General features: G+C 39.4%; 1 protein-coding gene across 1 annotated transcript in view; it reads left to right on the forward strand.

The window, feature by feature from the left end:
* Positions 1-18856, forward strand: part of scp2a (sterol carrier protein 2a) — a 91190-nt gene that overhangs the window by 13045 nt on the left and 59289 nt on the right. The window contains exons 6-9 of the mRNA XM_073063097.1: positions 5387-5513; positions 10059-10122; positions 12320-12406; positions 15344-15494. Of these exons, the coding sequence (XP_072919198.1) occupies positions 5387-5513; positions 10059-10122; positions 12320-12406; positions 15344-15494 (429 nt within the window). The remainder of the gene's footprint in view (positions 1-5386; positions 5514-10058; positions 10123-12319; positions 12407-15343; positions 15495-18856) is intronic.

The following is an 18856-nucleotide window of genomic DNA, read 5'->3' on the forward strand; positions in this document are numbered from 1 at the left end:
TCCCCTTTAATATTTCATCCTACTTTGTCCCCAGTGATTTTCCTTCCTTGTATGAAGACATGTTTTACAGAGAAAACATTATAAAGTCAAAGTCACATCGTTGTCATGTGCACAAGTACGCGTGTGCACAAAGTACAATGTAAAACTTGCAGTTGCATCACAGATACATAAGACCATAAGATATAGGAGCAGAAGTAGGTCATTCGGCCCATTGAGTCTGCTCCACCATTCAATCACGGGATGATCCTGTCATTCCCACTCCCCTGCCTTCTCCCCTTACCCTTTGATACCCTGGCTAATCAAGAACCTATCTACCTCTGCCTTAAATGCATCCAATGACTTGGCCTCCACAGCTGCTCGTGGTAACAAACTACACAGATTTACCTCCTTCTGACTAAAGTAATTTCTCCACATCTCTGTTCTAAATGGATGTCGTTCAATCCTGAAGTTGTGCCCTCTTGCCCTAGACTCCCCTACCATGGGAAATAACTTTGTCATATCTAATATGTTCAGGCCTTTTAACACTTGGAATGTTTCTGTGAGATTCCCCCCCCCCCCCCCCCCATTTTCCTGAATTCCAGGGAATACAGCCCAAGAGTTGCCAGATGTTCCTCATACTGTAACCCTTTCATTCCTGGAATCATTCTCGTGAATCTTCTCTGAACCCTCTCCAATGTCAGTATATCCTTTCAAAAATAAAAAGCCCAAAACTGCACACAATATTCCACCTGTGGTCTCACGAGTGCCTTATAGAGCCTCAACATCACATCCCTGCTGTTATATTCTGTACCTCTAGAAATAAATGCCAACATTGCATTTGCCTTCTTCACCAGCGACTCAACCTGGAGGTTAACCTTTAGGATATCCTGCACGAGGACTCTGAAGTCCCTTTGCATCTCTGCATTTCTGCATTTTGCATTTCTCCACAGGCACATCATTTGTTGCAGATAATAATTTTTCATGGAATTTTTAATAATTTTTAATAAATTTCCATTTTGCCTGCATTTGTATCTTTCTAACTTTTAAAAATATTTCCTTCATAAATCATTAATTTTGTGATTGAATTACCTTTAGCTACATGTAATAAATTATTGTATGTCCTGATAATGGAATAATTTAATACATGTAGCTAAAGGTGAGTAAATCACAAAATTAGTGAAGGAATCAAACAATAATCTCAGGATTTTGGCAGCAGCTTTGGAAGTAATCGTTTCTCTTTCCAGAAAAGTTGCCTGATCTGCTGAATGTTTCCAGTTTCTGTTTTGGATTCTAATACAATTTTCCTTTTGTTATGGCTTTTTCAGACATAATACTGCCTCTCTTGCCCTGTGTGTTTTTTTTTACCATTATTTACTTATTTAGTGCAGTGAAGATGTTAACAATTGCAGCATAGAATTCTGAATTAGTGGAAATTTACATTCTTTGCTAATCTAATAAAAAGGCTGGAAATCAGTTGTGTTCAGCACTCAACAAGATAGTTGTTCTGGAAATTAATTTGGGCACAAGCATTTTTTTTCTCTAGGTGTTAATTAAAATGTGCATGTTGGACTGTAACAACTCATTTTGTAGTGAAAACATTTATTTGTCAATGGTTTTTGTTCCTCTCGTTTGATGATCTCTTCAATTAACAAATAATCAAGTATCTATTGTCAGAAGATTTCCAGCAGAGTTAACAGTAAATAATTCTTTTTCAATTCGTATTCCTGGCAAAATCATAAATTGGCAAAATGAAGGTCTGCAATATGACAAACATGTTTCAATGAAATAGAATCAAAAAAATAGCAGAAACTCCTGGCAGGATAGGCACTCAACATGAAGTGAGGAAACAGCTAATGTTTCAGGTCAATGGCCTTTTAACAATGGGAGATTGGAAATAACTGGGAGATAAAATAGGAGATAAACTATTTTTTGTGCAAAATAATACATTAAAAATCCACAATTGGAAGTTCTGACGAAGGATCATTAATACAAAATATTAACTTTATTTATTGGCCTCTCCATAAATGCTTCTAACTTACTGAACACTACCATCATCTTTTCATTTCAGATTTCCATCATCCACAGTAGTTTTCCTTTTTTAATTGTTGGTATAATACGCACTCCTAGAAAAAACATGCAAAATGATGAACTGTGTAGATTGTCCACAGACGTATTCTTAATCTCTTGTTTGTTGCTTTAATGTTTTAGCTAACATTGAGTCTATTGGTATATCAAAATATTCTTGTGGGAATGAATATGTTGAATATAAAATCTTTCACCTTTTGGAGCAGCCTGAAGAATGTTGCCGGAGGCCTTGTATTTCCCTCAATGTTCCATTCAACAATTATTATGTTGGAGAAAATATAGTCTCCAGCAACATTCTGGGCAATATACTTAACTCTGCAAGTGTGTCAGGTGATACACTGCCTCTACACCTCCTCCCTCACCACTATTTAGGGCCCCAAACTGTCCTTCCAGATGAGGCAACCCTTCATCTGCAAGTCTATTAGAGTCATCTATTGTATCTGATGCTCCTGGTGATCCCTCCTCTCCATCAGTGAGACCTGATATTTTTTGAGGACTTTTCTCAGTCTGTCACAAAAGACAATATTTCCTGGTGGCTATCCATTGCAATTCAACTTCCCATTTCATTCTGATGTGTCTACTGCCATGATAAGGCCAAACTCAGGTTGGAGGAGCTGACACTTCAAATTCCTTCTGGGGAGTCTTCAACCTGATGGCATGAACATCGATTTCTCCAACTTCTGATAACTTTTTCCCCCTCTGTCCTTTCCTCTTTTTCCATTCCCCATTCTAGTTTACCCTCTCACCCCTTCACTTCTCACCTGCTCATCATCACCTCATAGTTCCCCTCCCTCTTCCCTTTCTTCAGTTGTCTGTTGTCCTCTCCTGTTAGATTCCTTCTTCTTCAGCCCTTTATCTCTTCCACCTATCACCTTCCAGCTTCTTATTTCATTCTCCCCTCCCCCACGACCCACTTTCTCCCTCATAACCTGCTAGCTTATTCTCCTTCTGCCCTTGTCCTCTACAGTGCTGATGAAGGGTTTTGATCCAAAACATTGACTATTTATTCCCCTCCATAGATTCTTCTTGACTTGCTGAGTTTCTCCAGCATTTTGTGTGTGTTCCTCTAGATTTCCACTGTCTGCAGAATCTCTCATGTTTTTTTGGACAGAAGTTTTTCTCTGGTTTGCTGGATCCTTCTTGGAGTTCAGTACCCCTTAACATGATATCTCTGCCAGGCTGTGATACAATGCCAGCATCACCATGATCTGTGGAGAAGGCAGCGATTTCTATTTGGACATCCGTATTGTGTGCAATGGGCTGCACACTAACAAAATGAGAAATTTCAATTTAACCATACACTCTGCTTTCTATCATTAATCGTCCACTAATTCAACCTGCCACATGTTTTGATTTTACCAATATATCCCTGATGCTATATTTCATTAAACATTTGAAAGTCCATTTGTACCATGCTTGCTATATTCCATTTTCTCTGCTAATTTTTTGAAAGATAATATGATGCAGATTAGTCCTAGATGAGTTCTTTGATTGTCCCAATTAACCCAAATTTCTGAGGTATGGGAAGACTGTTTTTCAAATTTAAGATCTCTTGCCACTAGACAGAGCTAATGACCGTTGTTAATGGACTTACACCAGTACCTTTTTTATGAAATAGGAATGTAACATTCATCATTGTGAGCTGTTTTGGTGTAATTTGGAAATAACATGTTTCATTTTTTTCTGATGTTTCTGTTGTATATTTCCCTAGTATTCCTGCATGTAAAGCATTCAAAGCAGATAAATTAGCACTTGTAAGTTAATTGATGGCGTAATATTATTTTTTTTCAATACTAGTGTTAGTTACTCACTGGTAATCTTGCCTCATCAGCACTAGGGTTAAAGTATTTATTAAAAAGAGTGTCAGCCTGAAATGCTGTTTTTAAATTTCCTTAGATGCTACCTGACCACCTGAATTCCTGCAGCAGTTTGTGTGTGTTCTGGATTTTATCATATGTACAACAACTTCTGCTTGTTTTTTTGAGAATGTTGCAATTCTTTCCTTTCTAACTGAAACTTCTCTATCTGCACTGTCTAAACTTTGCCTGTCGTCTTTATAAACCTAATTTTAGTCCCCCACCCCATTTTTGATACCTATGTAAAGCTCTATTGCTTCATTAAATTAATTTGCTTTTGGTTGAAACATTTCTAATCTGCTCTCTACTCGAATAATATTTAAACACACATTTGTTTTTTCTTCCATAGATGTTGCGTGGCCTGCTGAGTCCCTGCAGCATTTTGTGTGTGTTGCTTCAGTTTTGCTCTCCTGCTTTCTCCCCCATCCTGTTTCCCTCTGACCCTCAACATGGGTGCCCCACAGGGCTGTGTCCTAAGCCCCCTCCTTTACTCTCTGTATATCCATGACTGTATTGCCACCCACAGCTCCAATCTGCTAATTAAATTTGCTGATGATACTACACTGATTGGCCTAATCTCAAATAATAATGAGGCAGCCTACAGAGAAGAAATCATCACCCTGACACAGTGGTGTCAGGAATACAACCTCTCCCTCAATGTTGCAAAAACAAAGGAGCTGGTTGTGGAGGAATGGAGACAGGCTAACCCCTATTGACATCAATCGATCTGGGGTTGAGAGGGTGAACAGCTTTAAGTTCCTCGGCATACAGATCACCGAGTATCTCACGTCGTCTGTACATACCGGCTGTGTGGTTAAGAAAGCAGCAGCGCCTCTTTCACCTCAGATGATTCAAGAAGTTTGGTATGGGCCCCCAAATCCTTAAAAACTTTTCTCAGAAGCACAATTGAGAGCATCCTGACTGGCCTCATCACTGCCTGGTATGGGAACTGCACTTTCCTCAATTGCAGGTCTCTACAGAGCGTAGTGCGGATAGCCCAGTGCATCTGTAGATGTGAACTTCCCACTATTCAGGACATTTACAAAGACAGGTGTGTAGAAAGGGCCCGAAGGATTATTGGGGACCCAAGCCACCCCAACCACAAACTGTTCCAGCTGCTACCATCTGGGAAACGGTACCGTAGCATAAAAGCCAGGACCAACAGGCTCCGGGACAGCTTCTTCCACCAGTTCATCAGACTGATTAATTTATGCTGATACAATTGTATTTCTATGTTATATTTACAATACTGTTGTAGATACTATTTATTATAAATTACTATAAATTGCACCTTGCACATTTAGATGGAGACGTTAAGATTTTTACTTCTCATGTATGTGAAAGATGTAAGTAATAAAGTCAGTTCAATTCAATTCAATTCCAATTCGTCAACACAAGTAAATTTTCTCTGATAAAATTATACTGTGTTGTGTATGGAATCTGACTATATGCCATTTGTATTTCAGTTCCTGGACAGGACCAATCCCATGGACAAACACTGCGAGGTGCTGAACAATAAGTATGGGATATCTGCTGCTCCAATAACGCCACAGTTATTCGGAAGCGCTGGCAAAGAGCATATGGAGAAATATGGTAACTATACCTGCACACTTGACATCAGAATTAGTTTAAAAGCAGTTAAATTTGCTGATTGATAATCTATTTTTAACAATTCAGCTATAAAATTGGTTAAACACTCCAGTTAGCTGAAAGAGGATGATTTCAGTTCAGGCAGAATTATGTTGTCAATTAACAACACTTAGAAACTGGACTGCGAATCTGCATGCTTTTACGTCTGTTATGGCTGGGTTACTAATACTGATCATTGTGTTCAGGTAGGAAGTCTCACAGCAAGCCACCAAACAACTAAGTGCTAAATGGGCAATTATCTTATTGAGCAGTCTAGCCATGAATTATACCTCAACCTTCAAAGTTCAAAGTAAATTTATTATCGTTTACATTTATGTCACCATGTGGAGTCATAGCAAACTACAGCACAGAAGCAAGCCTTTGCCCCTCTAGTCAGTGCCGAACCATTTAAGTAGCCTAGTCCCATCGACCTGCACCTGGACTATAGCCCTCCATTCCTTTCCTGCCCATGTGCCTATTCAAACTTCTCTTAAAAGCTGAAATCGAAATTGCATCCACCATGTGCTGACAGCTCGTTCCACACTCTCACCACCTTCTGAGTGAAAAAGTTTCCCCTTTATGTTCCCCTTAAATATTTCACCTTTGACCCTTAGCCCATGACCGCTAGTTGTAGTCTCACCCAACCTCAGTGGAAAAAGCCTGTGTGTTTACCTTATGTATTCTCCTCATTAGTTTGTATATCTCTATCAAATCTCCCCTCAATTTTCTACATTCTAGGGAATAAAGTCCTAACCTATTCAATCTTTCTTTATAACTCGGGTCTTCCAGTCCCAGCAAACTTTTGCTGTTCTTTTTTTACCTTACTTACTTCCTTCCCGTAGGGAGGTGACCAAAACTGCACACAATACTTCAAATTAGGCCTCACCAATGTCTTGTACAACATCAACGTAACATCCCATCTCCTGTACTCACTACTTTGATTTATGAAGGATAATGTGTCAAAAGCTTTCTTTTTGACAGTATTTATCTGTGATGCCGCTTTCAATGAATTATTGACCTGTATTCCCAGATCCCTTTGTTCCACCGCTCTCCTCAGTGCTCTACCATTCTCTGTGGAAGACCTACCTGTGTTGGACCTCGCAAACCGCAACAGCTCACATTTGCCTGCGTTAAATTCCACGTGCCATTTTTTAGCCCATTATTCCAACTAGTTCAAATTCTGCTGCAGGCTCTGATAGTCTTCCTCTCTGCCCAGTACATCTCCAATCTTGGTGTCATCTGCAAATTTGGGGATCCAATTAATCACATTATCATGCAGATAATTCATATAGAAGACAAACAACGAAGGATCCAGCAATGCTTCCTATGGCACTTCACTAGTCACAGGCCTCCTGTCAGAGAGGCAGCTTTCTACTACCACTGTCTGACTTCTGCAAAGCCAACGTCTAATCCAATTTACTACCTCATTCTGTATGCTGAGCGACTGAACCTTCTTGACCAACTTCCCATGCAGGACCTTGTCAAATGTCTTGCTGAAGTCCATGTAGACAACATCCACTGCCTTGCTTTCACCAACTTTCCTGGTAAACTCCTCAAAAGACTCTTTAAGTTGGTTTGAAATCAACCTACCACACACAAAGCTATGCTGGCCATCCCTAATTAGTCCATGTCTCTCCAAATACTTATATATCCAGTCCCTTAGAATACCTTCCAGTAACTTTCCCACTACTGATGTCAGGCTCACCAGCCTATAAATTTCTGGCTTATCCTTGGAGCCTTTGTTAAACAGTTGAACAACAATAGCTGTCCTCTAATCCTCCGGAACCTCACCTGTCACTAAGGATGATTTAAATATCTGCTCAGCCCCTTGCCGTTTCTGCAGTTGCCTCCCGCAGGGTTCGCAGGAACAACTTGTCAAGCCTTGGGGATTTGTCCACCTGAATTTGCCTCAAGACAGCAAACATCTCCTCCTCTGTAATCTGTATAGGGTCCCTGACCTTTCTGCTGATTTTCCTCACTTATATAAGCTCTGTGTCCGTCTTGCCAAGTAACCACTGCTGTAAAAAAATCCATTTAAGATCTGGTTTCCTCCTCGGTCAGCTCTCAAATTTCACTTTTGAAGGCCCCCACTTACCAAGTACACCTTTGCCAGAAGACAGCCTGTCCCAACCCACATTCGACGGATCCTTCTTGATACCATCAAAATTGTCCTTTCTCCAATTTACAATATCAGTTTGAGGACCAGACCTACCCTTTTCCATAATTACCTTGAAACTAGTAATTGCTAGATACAGAGTGTTCCCCTACACAAACTTCTGTCACCTGTCCTGTCATCCCTTCAAAGCAGATCTAATATTGCGTGCTCTGTTTTTGGGACTTCTATGTACTGATTTACAAAACTTTCCTGAATACACTTGACAAACTTTCCCATCCATCCCAACTCTTTACGGGCTCGAGAAGAGTTTATTTGTTATCCTGTCTAGTCCTCTTACAGTATAGGTGTCGCAGTCATATACAACCCAGAGATTTATTTTCTTGTGGGGCAATCACAGTAAATACAAGAAACACAATAGAATCAATGAACGATCACACCCAAGAGGACAGACAAAAACCAATGTGCAAAAATACAACTGTCCAAATACAAAATGTAAGAGAAAAAAAACAAATAATAATAGATGAGCAATAAATAACCAAAACATGAGATGAAGAGTCCTCAAACGGGGGTTCATAGGTTGTGGGAACAGTTCAGTGATGGGGCAAGGGAAGCTGACTGAAGTTATCCCCTCTGGTTCAAGAACTTGATAGTTGAGGGGTAATAACTGTTCCTGAGCCTGGTGGTGTGTGTCCTGTGGCTCCTGTACCTTCTTCCTGATGGCAGCAGCAAGAAGAGTGCATGGCCTGGATAGTTGGTGTGGGAGGAGGGGCTCCTTGATGACAGATGCTGCTTTCCTGTTTCAGTGCTCTGTGTAGATGTGCTTAGTGGTAGGGAGGGCTTTACCCATGATGGACTGGGCCATATCCACTACTTTTAGTAGGCTTTTCTATACAAGGGCATTGATATTTCCATACCAGGAATTTCTGGATTGTATGCAACTGGGACGCCCATACTGTAAGAGGCCTAGATGGGATTCTGTAGTAGTTTGTGGAAGTTTAAATGACGTGCTAATTCTTCACAGACTTCTCAGAAAGTTGAGGTGCTGGCATGCTTACTTCGCAATGGCGCTTACATTTTGGACCTAGAGCAGATCCTTTGAAATGATAATACCAAGAAATTTAAAATTGCCAACCCTCTTCTCCCCTGATTCCCCGATGAGGACTGGTTTATGGACCTCTGGTTTCCTCCTCAGTGAGCTATCACAAAGTTAGCTCCGTGAATTAAAAATATTTATGTAAACATTTATATGGGAATTTTCACACTACACTTTTTTAATAACATCGGTAGAGGTGTATTAGGATTTGCAAAGTTGTTGGAATCTAGGATCATTAACTGCTGTATGTCACACTAATGGATACTCTTGTAGATCTCTTGCACAACCTGCATACCTTTCTATTCTCACTTAACTTTTAAGGTTCATTTTCACTCACTGTTTGCTCATGTTACCTATGCTGCCTTGCTTTAAACTGCTGGGCTATCGTTTTCTTCTCAGCCCAGTTCTCGTATTTCTCCAAACTCTTTGCAGCCTTGTGACCACAGCATTTGCTGCTGGCTGTCCTCACCTGAGAGTCTTTAACATCCTCTTGACAGCTGTTGGCAATCAAACTTCTGAAGATGCCGGAAATCTAATCCAAAAACACTCAGCAGATCTGGCAGCATCTATGGAAAGGAAAGTGGTCAACATTGAGTTCTGACAAAGGAACTAAAACCAGAAATGTTGTCTGCTTCTTATAATAATTATTGCTGGTTCCATGTTTTTGCAGACTCCAAGATCTAGCTCGCCTCACCCTGATTGTACTTTCTTAGTGGGAGTGTAATGGACTGATCTTCACCTCAGTCCTCTTCCTAATATGAGAGAAGTCAGTTTCCTGTTTATTATTTGCCTAATTCCACAGACTAGATCAACTCATGCTCTCTTTTTAGTGTGTTGCCAATGTCTGTGGCTTTTTAAAAAATTTTGAATTTGCCATTGTATAAAATTCACACTTAAACTTTCTTCAACTTTTTTGGGAAATGACTTGGAATCTATACATGACTCATAGAAGCTCTGAAAATGTTGGTCTGTCTTCATTCTCTGTGTTAACATCCATGCAAGTTGGCTGAAGAACAGTGTCAATGAAGTCTTCTTCGAAGTAGTTTTAAATTAACTTCAATGTAGATTAATTTGAAGTTGCAAACATATCCAGAGCGATGAACAATCTGCTGATGGGAAGAAGAATTGTCAACATTTTCGGGTTGAAATCTTGCATCAGGAAGAGTGATTTGCAAAGAAACCTCATAGTTAGCAGAGGGAAGACTTGAATTGTACAAGCCTGTATTGTATTTCATCCTATTTAAAGATTCAGTATGATATGTTTCCAGTACATTACCTCTTGTTTTTTTTTTAATTGCAGGGACAAAACCAGAGCACTTTGCCAAGATAGCTTGGAAAAATCACAAGCATTCTACAAATAACCCGTAAGTAAAGGTTGCTTGTTTTTGATTAATCATTGACAGTGATGTTTGTATTATTTTTGTTGATGTATCTAGGTGAAAGATATCTATCAAAGTAGGATAGGTTTTTGGATAGTAAGGGAATTAAGGGTTATGGGGAAAAGGCAAGTAGATGGAGATGAGTCCATGAATCCAGATCAGTCCATGGCCATGAATGGTGGAGCAGGTACGATGGACCAGATGGTCTACTCCTGCTGCTATTTCCTATGTTCTTTTGTTCTTAATGTTCATAAGCCAGGGCAGTAATAATGAAAAGAATTTTGAAGGATGAGATTTCTATTAAAAATTATGGTTTTAAAAGTTTAATGTTGCAGAATTGTTATAAAGGCTGAGCATAATGAAGATATTGACAATTTGGAATCCTTGGAAAGGATCCAAAACTTGTGATGAATATCTAAATAATGAATCTTTATATTTTCAATATTTGGAATTTTTATGGGATGAAGCGAAGGTATTAATTCTGTGTTAGCTGTGACGCAGTTTTGGATGTTGTAGACTGCCATTGAGGTCATTGGCTTGGTCTGGTCTCTTTTTGATAATAAACAGGTCAGAATATTGACTCTTCTACAAGGGCATAAAATATATCTCTAAATCATTTGTAATCTTCAGTCCACTCTCTCCATGTGATTTTGCAGGATTAATGTTTTATGTATATATTTTTTCTCGCTGGCATTTAGCTGTCAAAGGATTAAGCTTTTTATCTTCTTGTTATTATCTTTTATTTGCAGAACCTCAGAATGTTTAGGTTATTGAAGTTCATGTGAGAAGTGATTGTGACATGTCCTTTGAACTTTTATTAAGTAACTTGATCTTTGATTTGAAATGATGAATGCACTCGTTTGCTTTCCTTAATCTATAATCCCAAATTTCTTTTTAAAAAACATATCTAGAGCCAAGATGTATTAATCTTGTCATATTCTCTCAATAATAAAGCTTTTGGCTGTCATAGTCCAAAATTGCAAGTACTAATTTACATTTTAGTCACTCATAACTCTCAGGGATTTATTTACTTGAAATTAAGTATTTTGGTGGTCATTTTCAAAATTTTGTTTCATTAGTAGTAGAGGGGAATTAGGATGACACTGACAATTTTGTTGTGTGTTTGACCTAACTTTTAGGTTCAAGGCTAGTAGTTTAAATCCAAAACAAATTATTGCCAGAAAGTTGATCCTACTGTTGGTTTTGGCTTCAGTAAAAGTCAGTTGAAGAACACAAGAAAAAAGCTTGATGAAAAAATAAAAGACTTTACTCATTGGCTTTTTCCAGTATTTAGTGATTTTTTTTTTAAAAGATTAGCTTTGTCACTTATACATCGAAATATTGAAACATACAGTGAAAAGTATGATTTTGTGTCAAGGGCCAGCACAGCCCCAAGCGGTCAGCATGGAAATGTCACAGTGCTTCAGGTGAGAACATAGCCTGCCCACAACTTACTAACCTTAGCCTATACATCTTCTTGAAAAATATGGGAGGAAACCAGGCAGCAACACATAGTCACAGGGATTTGAACCCCAATCTTCTAATCGCTGGTGCAGTAAAACATTACACTAACCACTGTGCTAATTGTCGCCCTACGGTACCTTGTACTCCACAAACTATTATGTCAAGGGAACGTTCTGTATAAAGTATTCTGATTCCAAACAAAACCATAGAGTATCCCATCTCACTGAGAATAAATCTCTTTGTCTTTTACTTTCCTTCCAAATTACTTCAGAAACATGGGAATCGTTGTTCGATTATTTGCCTGAGCTGTTATGACTGAGGAGTTAGAGGGATCATGAGCCATGGCATTTGGTGGGGAAAAAGACAGGAAAAATAACAATAAGAAACGCAGGATTGGGCCATTAAGCCTTTTGTGCTAGCCCCTCATTCAGTACTGTAGTTGATCTAATCAGTGGCCTTGTCTACTTTTCTACCATAATCCTTGTCTCCAATTGTTTATTTTTCCATAATGTATACCTTCCGCCTCTTTTTTTTGGGTCTACTCCCTTAGAGTGGCTATTCAGATTGGTAAAATAAATCAAATACTTCCAAATCTTTGGTTTATTCAGGAACTGCAACAACCTTATTTTTGTTGACTGTTCTAAGGTTGAAATATTGAATATGAAGTACAGTCATCACAAATTTGGACCTCATTTTAATTATATTTTTTAAAATTTAGATATTCCCAGTTCCAACAGGAGTTCAGTATTGATCAGGTGATGAAGTCTCGTCAGATCTTTGAATTCCTGACTCTCCTGCAGTGCTGGTAAGCTTGGGCTACTTGTTCAGTTTGTTGTCTGGTCACATTTTTTAAAATAAACAACCAGAAGTGTCACTCGGATAGTGATGGGGCCATTTGCCTCCTGGCCTGCTTGGGTAGGAAGATTGCTCCAGGGTCTCTGGGCATCTCAGCAGCTCAACTGGACATGGCCTCTTGACTCAGCCAGGATCCTTTATTGTCCATATGCTATTTTTGTGAGGAAAAGGAACCATATGAATACGTTCATAAGACTGCTTCCTTTCACTTGCTGGTTCATTATCTGCCGCTGTCACAGGCTTAGAGTGATTTGAGCTGATGTGCTCTTTATGGATTACCTCTGACTGAGGTGCACTGCTTTTGCTGTTGATATTCAGTGGTTCCATTTGATATCAGAATGGATACAATATACAACCTGGAATCCTTACTCTCCTCAGATATTCACGAAACCCAAAAAAAGAATGGATGACAAAATAAAAACACAAGAACAGCGAATTCCCCTCCCTTCCATGCACAAACAGCAGCTAAAGCATCAGGCATATCCCCTCCCCCCCCGGCTTATTCTAGCAGGAAGCATCAGCACCCACCGCCCAGCACCAAGCAATAACAAAGCTTCTAAAGAGAGACTATGATCTGCAGTCCAACAAAAACTTGTTCGCCTGACAATTCAACATGGGGCACAGGCTCTCCCTCACCAACAAGGGAGAGGGAAGTATCAGTCCTTCCACAGCAAGACGGGAGACAAATCGCTTGCTGTTTCAATGTTACAGTCTGAGGCACTGCTTTTATTTCATTTCCCTGACTCCAGAATTGACAGCAAACTCTCTCTCACCATTGTGAGAGAGAGAGAGAGAGCGAGCAAGTACAGAGGCCTCCGATAGCTGTATCCACTGTTTTGGTGTTCCGGTCTCCTGCGACATCTCAGTTCACGCCACAAGTGAGAAAATGAGTCCACAGGGCTGTGTGAGGCCGCACCCCGAAGGTGCCTGTCCCCAGGCTGCTCCTGGAGATTTTGAAATGCGGCCAATCAGCGAGCTTCAAGAACAGGAACACGCCACCATGAAGAACTGTAGTTTGTGTGCAGCTGTAGATCATGGACTCTGACAGGACCCCAGCCACCTTGGAAGGGAAAGAAGAGGCATTAGAAAGAAGAATTTAAACTGTTATGCAGATGGGCAGGGAGGAATCACCCTCTGACATAACCTTTAACTCCAATGTTGCTTTGTAGTCCTGTTTTTCAGTTTCATCAGTTTGAGACATTGTTATGAGGTATGTTTGGTGCTGCTTCCAACTTCTGTACTTCTTCGAATTGGCCTTGATCCCTTTATTGTTACTAATGATGTAGGAGAGAGATGATAAACATGAAGTTACAAGTATATGCCAAAGGATGTCTAGTTTTGGTCTACCGGAAAATGCATTTGTTGTCTTGGCACCCCTCTGTTCATTCTAATCTATTCAGTTTTGTGGTGGTTTTGCTAAACTGCGTGATGTGGGTAGGGTGTGCTCTCATCTGATTTGTCACTTTCACTAATGCTGCCATGACAGTTACATCTGCAGAAAGTGAATTGGTGAGAATGAGGTCAACTAGGTTTATCTCTACTCAAGTTGTGTCAACACCTATTGTAGATCATATCTCACTAGCATGTCCTTCAGGACTTTGCCAGCTTGGTCAAAGGTACAACATGACTCTCTTGACAACTGACAATGAATATCTGTCTTTGTTTATTTCGGGAAGAGAATTCCAGTTCATCGTCTGACAGCATGAGATGGTCATTGGTGCTGGGAAGTATCATGGGATCCAGTTTGTTGAGGATACCTTTCTGATTGGACATTAAAGTTCAAGTCAAAGTACATTTATTATTAAAGTATGTATACAGTACACAACCTTGAAGATCCATCTCCTTGCAGGCAGCCACAAAATGAAGAGGCACAGTAGAATCTGCTTAAAGAGAAACCTCACAAAACAAAATCCATCAAGCACCCAATGTGTGGGGGTAAGAAAAAGAATAGATCGTGCAAATAATAAAAAATAAGCAAATAAAACTCAGAACATTAGCCACAGTGACCCTGAACATGAGTCAACAGCTTTGGATCTGCTGAGGCATGTAAAACCAGCCCAGGAGCCCAATAGCTGTAGGCCACAGCTGCAAAGTCTGTTCAGCACTGAAGCAGCTTAATCAAATTGCACAAAAAGGGGGGGGGAAAGTAATCAAGGACATAGAACATGAAAAGTGATTCCACAGCTGTGGAGTACATTCAGCACTGAGGCAAGTGAAGCTCGTCCAGGAGCCCAGAGGCAGAAGGGCAACAACTGCCCCTGAGCCTGGTGTTGTGTGACCCGTGACTTCTGCACCTACCACTTGATGGCAGTAGTGAGAAGAGAGGGTGACCGGTCAAATGCAGACAGATGGTGCTGAACAGCTGTTTGTTTTCTGCTCTTGTCTTCAACAATTTTAATCTTGCTCACAGAAGTACAGCTTAAAAATTCGAAAATACATCCTTAAGAGAGAAATTACAGGCTGCAACTGATCCACAATTGAGAAGAAGTATGTCTCAAAGAAGAAGAGTATATAGTTGTTTGGTGAGCTGTCTGCAACATGTCGCTGGTGCCATCTTGCCAGGACTGTCACTGTCTGATCCTGTCAGCTCCTAGTTCAAGATGTATCTGGAGATAGTGATGGATGAGTTTGGTGCTGGTGGTATTTGATGATGCTTTTTCATGATTTAAAACCTTTGTTTATGACCACACATAAAGAACAACTGCTAAGAATGCAGTACAGTAAAATCAGGAAGGGTCATGAAAGTCGGGGCCAAAATAGCAGTTAAACAAAGCTCTTCTATCCCAGAATTTTTTAAATTTTTGTTTGAACTTACTGTAATCAATAAAATAAATAGAGAAATATTTCCACGTTTTGACTTGTGATTTTTTTTTTTTTTGCTAACTAGCCCAACATCTAATGGGGCAGGAGCAGCAATCCTGGCAAGTGAGAAATTTGTACGGAGACATGGACTGGAGTCCAAAGCTGTTGAAATCCTTGCCCAGGAAATGATAACTGATTTGGCCAGCACCTTTCAAGAAAACAGTTGCATTAAGGCGGTAGGATTTTCAATTTTATGTCTGATCTTTGTAAATGGAAGAACTACTTGTATGCAATATTTTAAGATTTTTAAGTTACAATTTTTTTGAATTTTCAGTTTTTTCCAAACCAAGATGAGTGGTTTGGGCAGGGCATGGATAATGCAATGCTTGAACTATTTTCACTCACTCCAGTACTATTTTAACAAGTGTTTATGCTGCCTGTGAGCCGTAGTCCCTTTGAAAGCCATTGGTTGCTGTTTATTAATATACGTGAACATCTGAAAACAGATTTGCTGTTTTGATACCCTGGTCTTCAGAGTTGAATCTGAAGTAGGTTCTCTTATTGCACAGTTTTCAAGATAGTGTTGAAATAGCACCTGCCTGTTATGAATTGTCAATTTACCTATTGCAAACCTATTCCAGCCAGAAATAAAACTATTGTTTGTGATTTGAGATCAAATTGAAATCTGTATCCTGCAGACAAATGATTCCACTCACTGGCATAAACTCCAGCCATCAGTTATTGAAAATAGTAGGATCATGTTCTCAACTGGACCATAACTTGTTAATAATATTGGGGTTGTGCTGTAATGACTGACTGTAAAGGAGAAAAATGAAAAATAACTTAAAATTGCCTCAGCTAATTGTTAGTGCTAATACCAATTCCAAAGGTTTCTGAGAGTGAACGAAAGATTAAGGGTAGAATCTAACATCAGGATCAATGAAACTCATTAATCTACCTTACTGATTAGTGTATTTTCATAATGTAATCGCAATTTGTGGGATCCATAAATTGGTTATAAATCTTGTGACATTCACTGGCTATGACAGTGGAAAAATTAAATGGTGAATTTGAGTTTTTGGAAGGAAGGTTGCATTTGAACATAGCAAATTCCCTCTGTGCGTGGTAACTAATACTTTATATTAATTGCAATACTTTAGAGAAGGAAAAGTGGTGTAAAATGCCACCATTGTTTTAAATGTAGGATAGAAGGGAGAATGAAGCAGTGGTCCCTAGCTTAATGGTCCTAGCCTATGTAACAATTGAAATAGAAAACAGCATGATGGACAAAACACAGAAAATGGTGGAGGAACTCAGCAAGTCATGTAGCATCTATGGAGAGGAATAAATAGTTGACCTTTCAGCCAAGAACCTTCATCAGGATTTCAACGAAAGAGGGGAAGAGAAATGGATGGATTCTGGTGTCAATTCTGAAGGCAGCGAAGACAAACCTTTGCGATGGGATTCAATTCCTAAGTTAGCCATTAGGTGGAGATGTCTCACTTTTGGAAAGAAACAATTATCAACAGAGCTTTGCATTGCAGGGTTCATATTAAAGGTGAAGTGTACCAAGCATTACTACAAATTTGTGAAGGATTTAAATCAAATAATGTCTTCCATGTGGTTTTCTGTAAATAGCCATATCAGTTAAGTTGCTATAGCTTGTTGTTAGTTGCATGTTTGACTTAAATTTACTGTCATTCAACCATACACATGTATACAGCTAAATGAAACATCATTCCTCTGGGGCCTAGGTTCAAAACACACTACATAGTTATAATCTAGCACATTATCATCATTATCATTATGTACCGTGTCAAAGGATGTGGGCTACTATGGTCTTCCATCTGTCTTTAATCTGGGAAGTATTAATAAACTCTTCAAAACTTTTGCCTGTCCATTTCTTGATGTAACTCATGAATGTCATCTGCTATGGAGTGACTTTTTCTTCCAATGATTTTTCCCATCACCGTGAGATGCTTAAGTTTCTCTTTGTTCAGTAAATGTCCCAGAAATTATAGCTGCTGTTTCCTGATTAATGATATCAGCTCTCTTCTTATTCCGGCTTTTCACAACACTTCCTCATTTGTTACACTGATCTTCCACAATATTTTCATCATATTTCTCAAAAACCACGTTTCTGCACCTTCGAGTCTTCCCTCATTTTACTTTGATATTGTCCAATATTCGCTTCCATTTGTTAGTGAAGAATGAGCATAGCACTGCTACACTGAGTTTTGTACCCATGGAAATTGTCATGCTTTAGTATCTTGCTCAAACACTGGAACAAGCATTTAGCAATCCCAATCTTCCTTCTAATTTCAACATCAGCCCTACTGTCAGATGTTACTATGCTCCCCAAGTAATTGAACCTCCAAGTTTATTTTGTTGCCCACTTTCAGTTCACATTTCTGTATTTCTTTCTACTTTGTGACAACCATACATTCAATCTTCTTGCAGTTGATGGTCAATCCTCTCTTTGCACTTTCTTCAAAGACTTTATCTAGTATTTCTCGGAGCTTCTCTTTAGAAATAGCAGTCAGCATTGTGTTGTTTGCGTATCGGGGGTCAAAAGAACAATCCAGTGTATACAGCCGTGAAATAAAATTATCACAAGTCCGAGTAACATGGCCTAAAGGTCGACAGGTTGACATAAAGTACAAGTGGCATGTTTATGTAAGACAGGGCACTATTGATAAAACAAGTACCATAGATTCCGGACTACAGAGCGCACCTGATTAAAAGCCGCTGGCTCTAATTTTAGAAATAAAATCAATTTTTTACTTGTACAGGCCGCACTGGATTTTAGGCCGCACTGGATTTTAGGCCGCACTGGATTTTCGGCCGCACTGGATTTTCGGCCGCAGGTGTCCCACGTTGTAATATGAGATATTTACACAGAAAGATATTACACGTGAGGATTTTTTAACTTTTAATTAAATCCATATGGTAACAAAAACAAATACATATTGCAAATGCTTTTTTTCGAACCGTGCCTGTAACGCGGCTACTTTTAAATATACGTTGCGTATACTTCTTTACTGAACAACATTCCGATATCTCCTAACGACTGGTAAAAAATATATATACTGCAGCCTACCAGGAAAAGTTATTGATCGCCTTTAACTTAAAAGCAGCGTTTTCGCTCCGCCGCTCCCCCCCGCCGTCCCGTTTATCGCAAACCGGCGTTTTCCCACAAGACGCGGCGAAACCAGGTGTGACGTCATAGCATCCCGCGATGTAGTACAGAAAACAAATATAGTTAAAACAGTTCTAACTTTAACTAACAAATGAATTACTAAGCAAAAATATTATAAACTAAATAACTGCCATAAAGGCAGCACAATGCTTTTCTTCGAGTGTTTTCCATGTTGATGAGGGTGAGTACAAATGACTGATTTACAATAATTTAATTGTGAAAGTGCGCTTGATTTATCGTACAATTTCATTGGACCTCTGTGAACTACTCATCAATTTTATTGGTCTACTGTTACGAGGCAAAATGTTTTTGGCGGCCATGAAAAAATCATGTATTAGCCGCTCCGTATTAAAGGCCGCAGAGTTCAAAGCTGTTCAAAATGTGGGGAAAAAGTAGCGG

This window comes from Hemitrygon akajei, chromosome 12 (assembly GCF_048418815.1).
Source record: "Hemitrygon akajei chromosome 12, sHemAka1.3, whole genome shotgun sequence".
Classification (NCBI taxonomy): Eukaryota; Metazoa; Chordata; class Chondrichthyes; order Myliobatiformes; family Dasyatidae; genus Hemitrygon; species Hemitrygon akajei.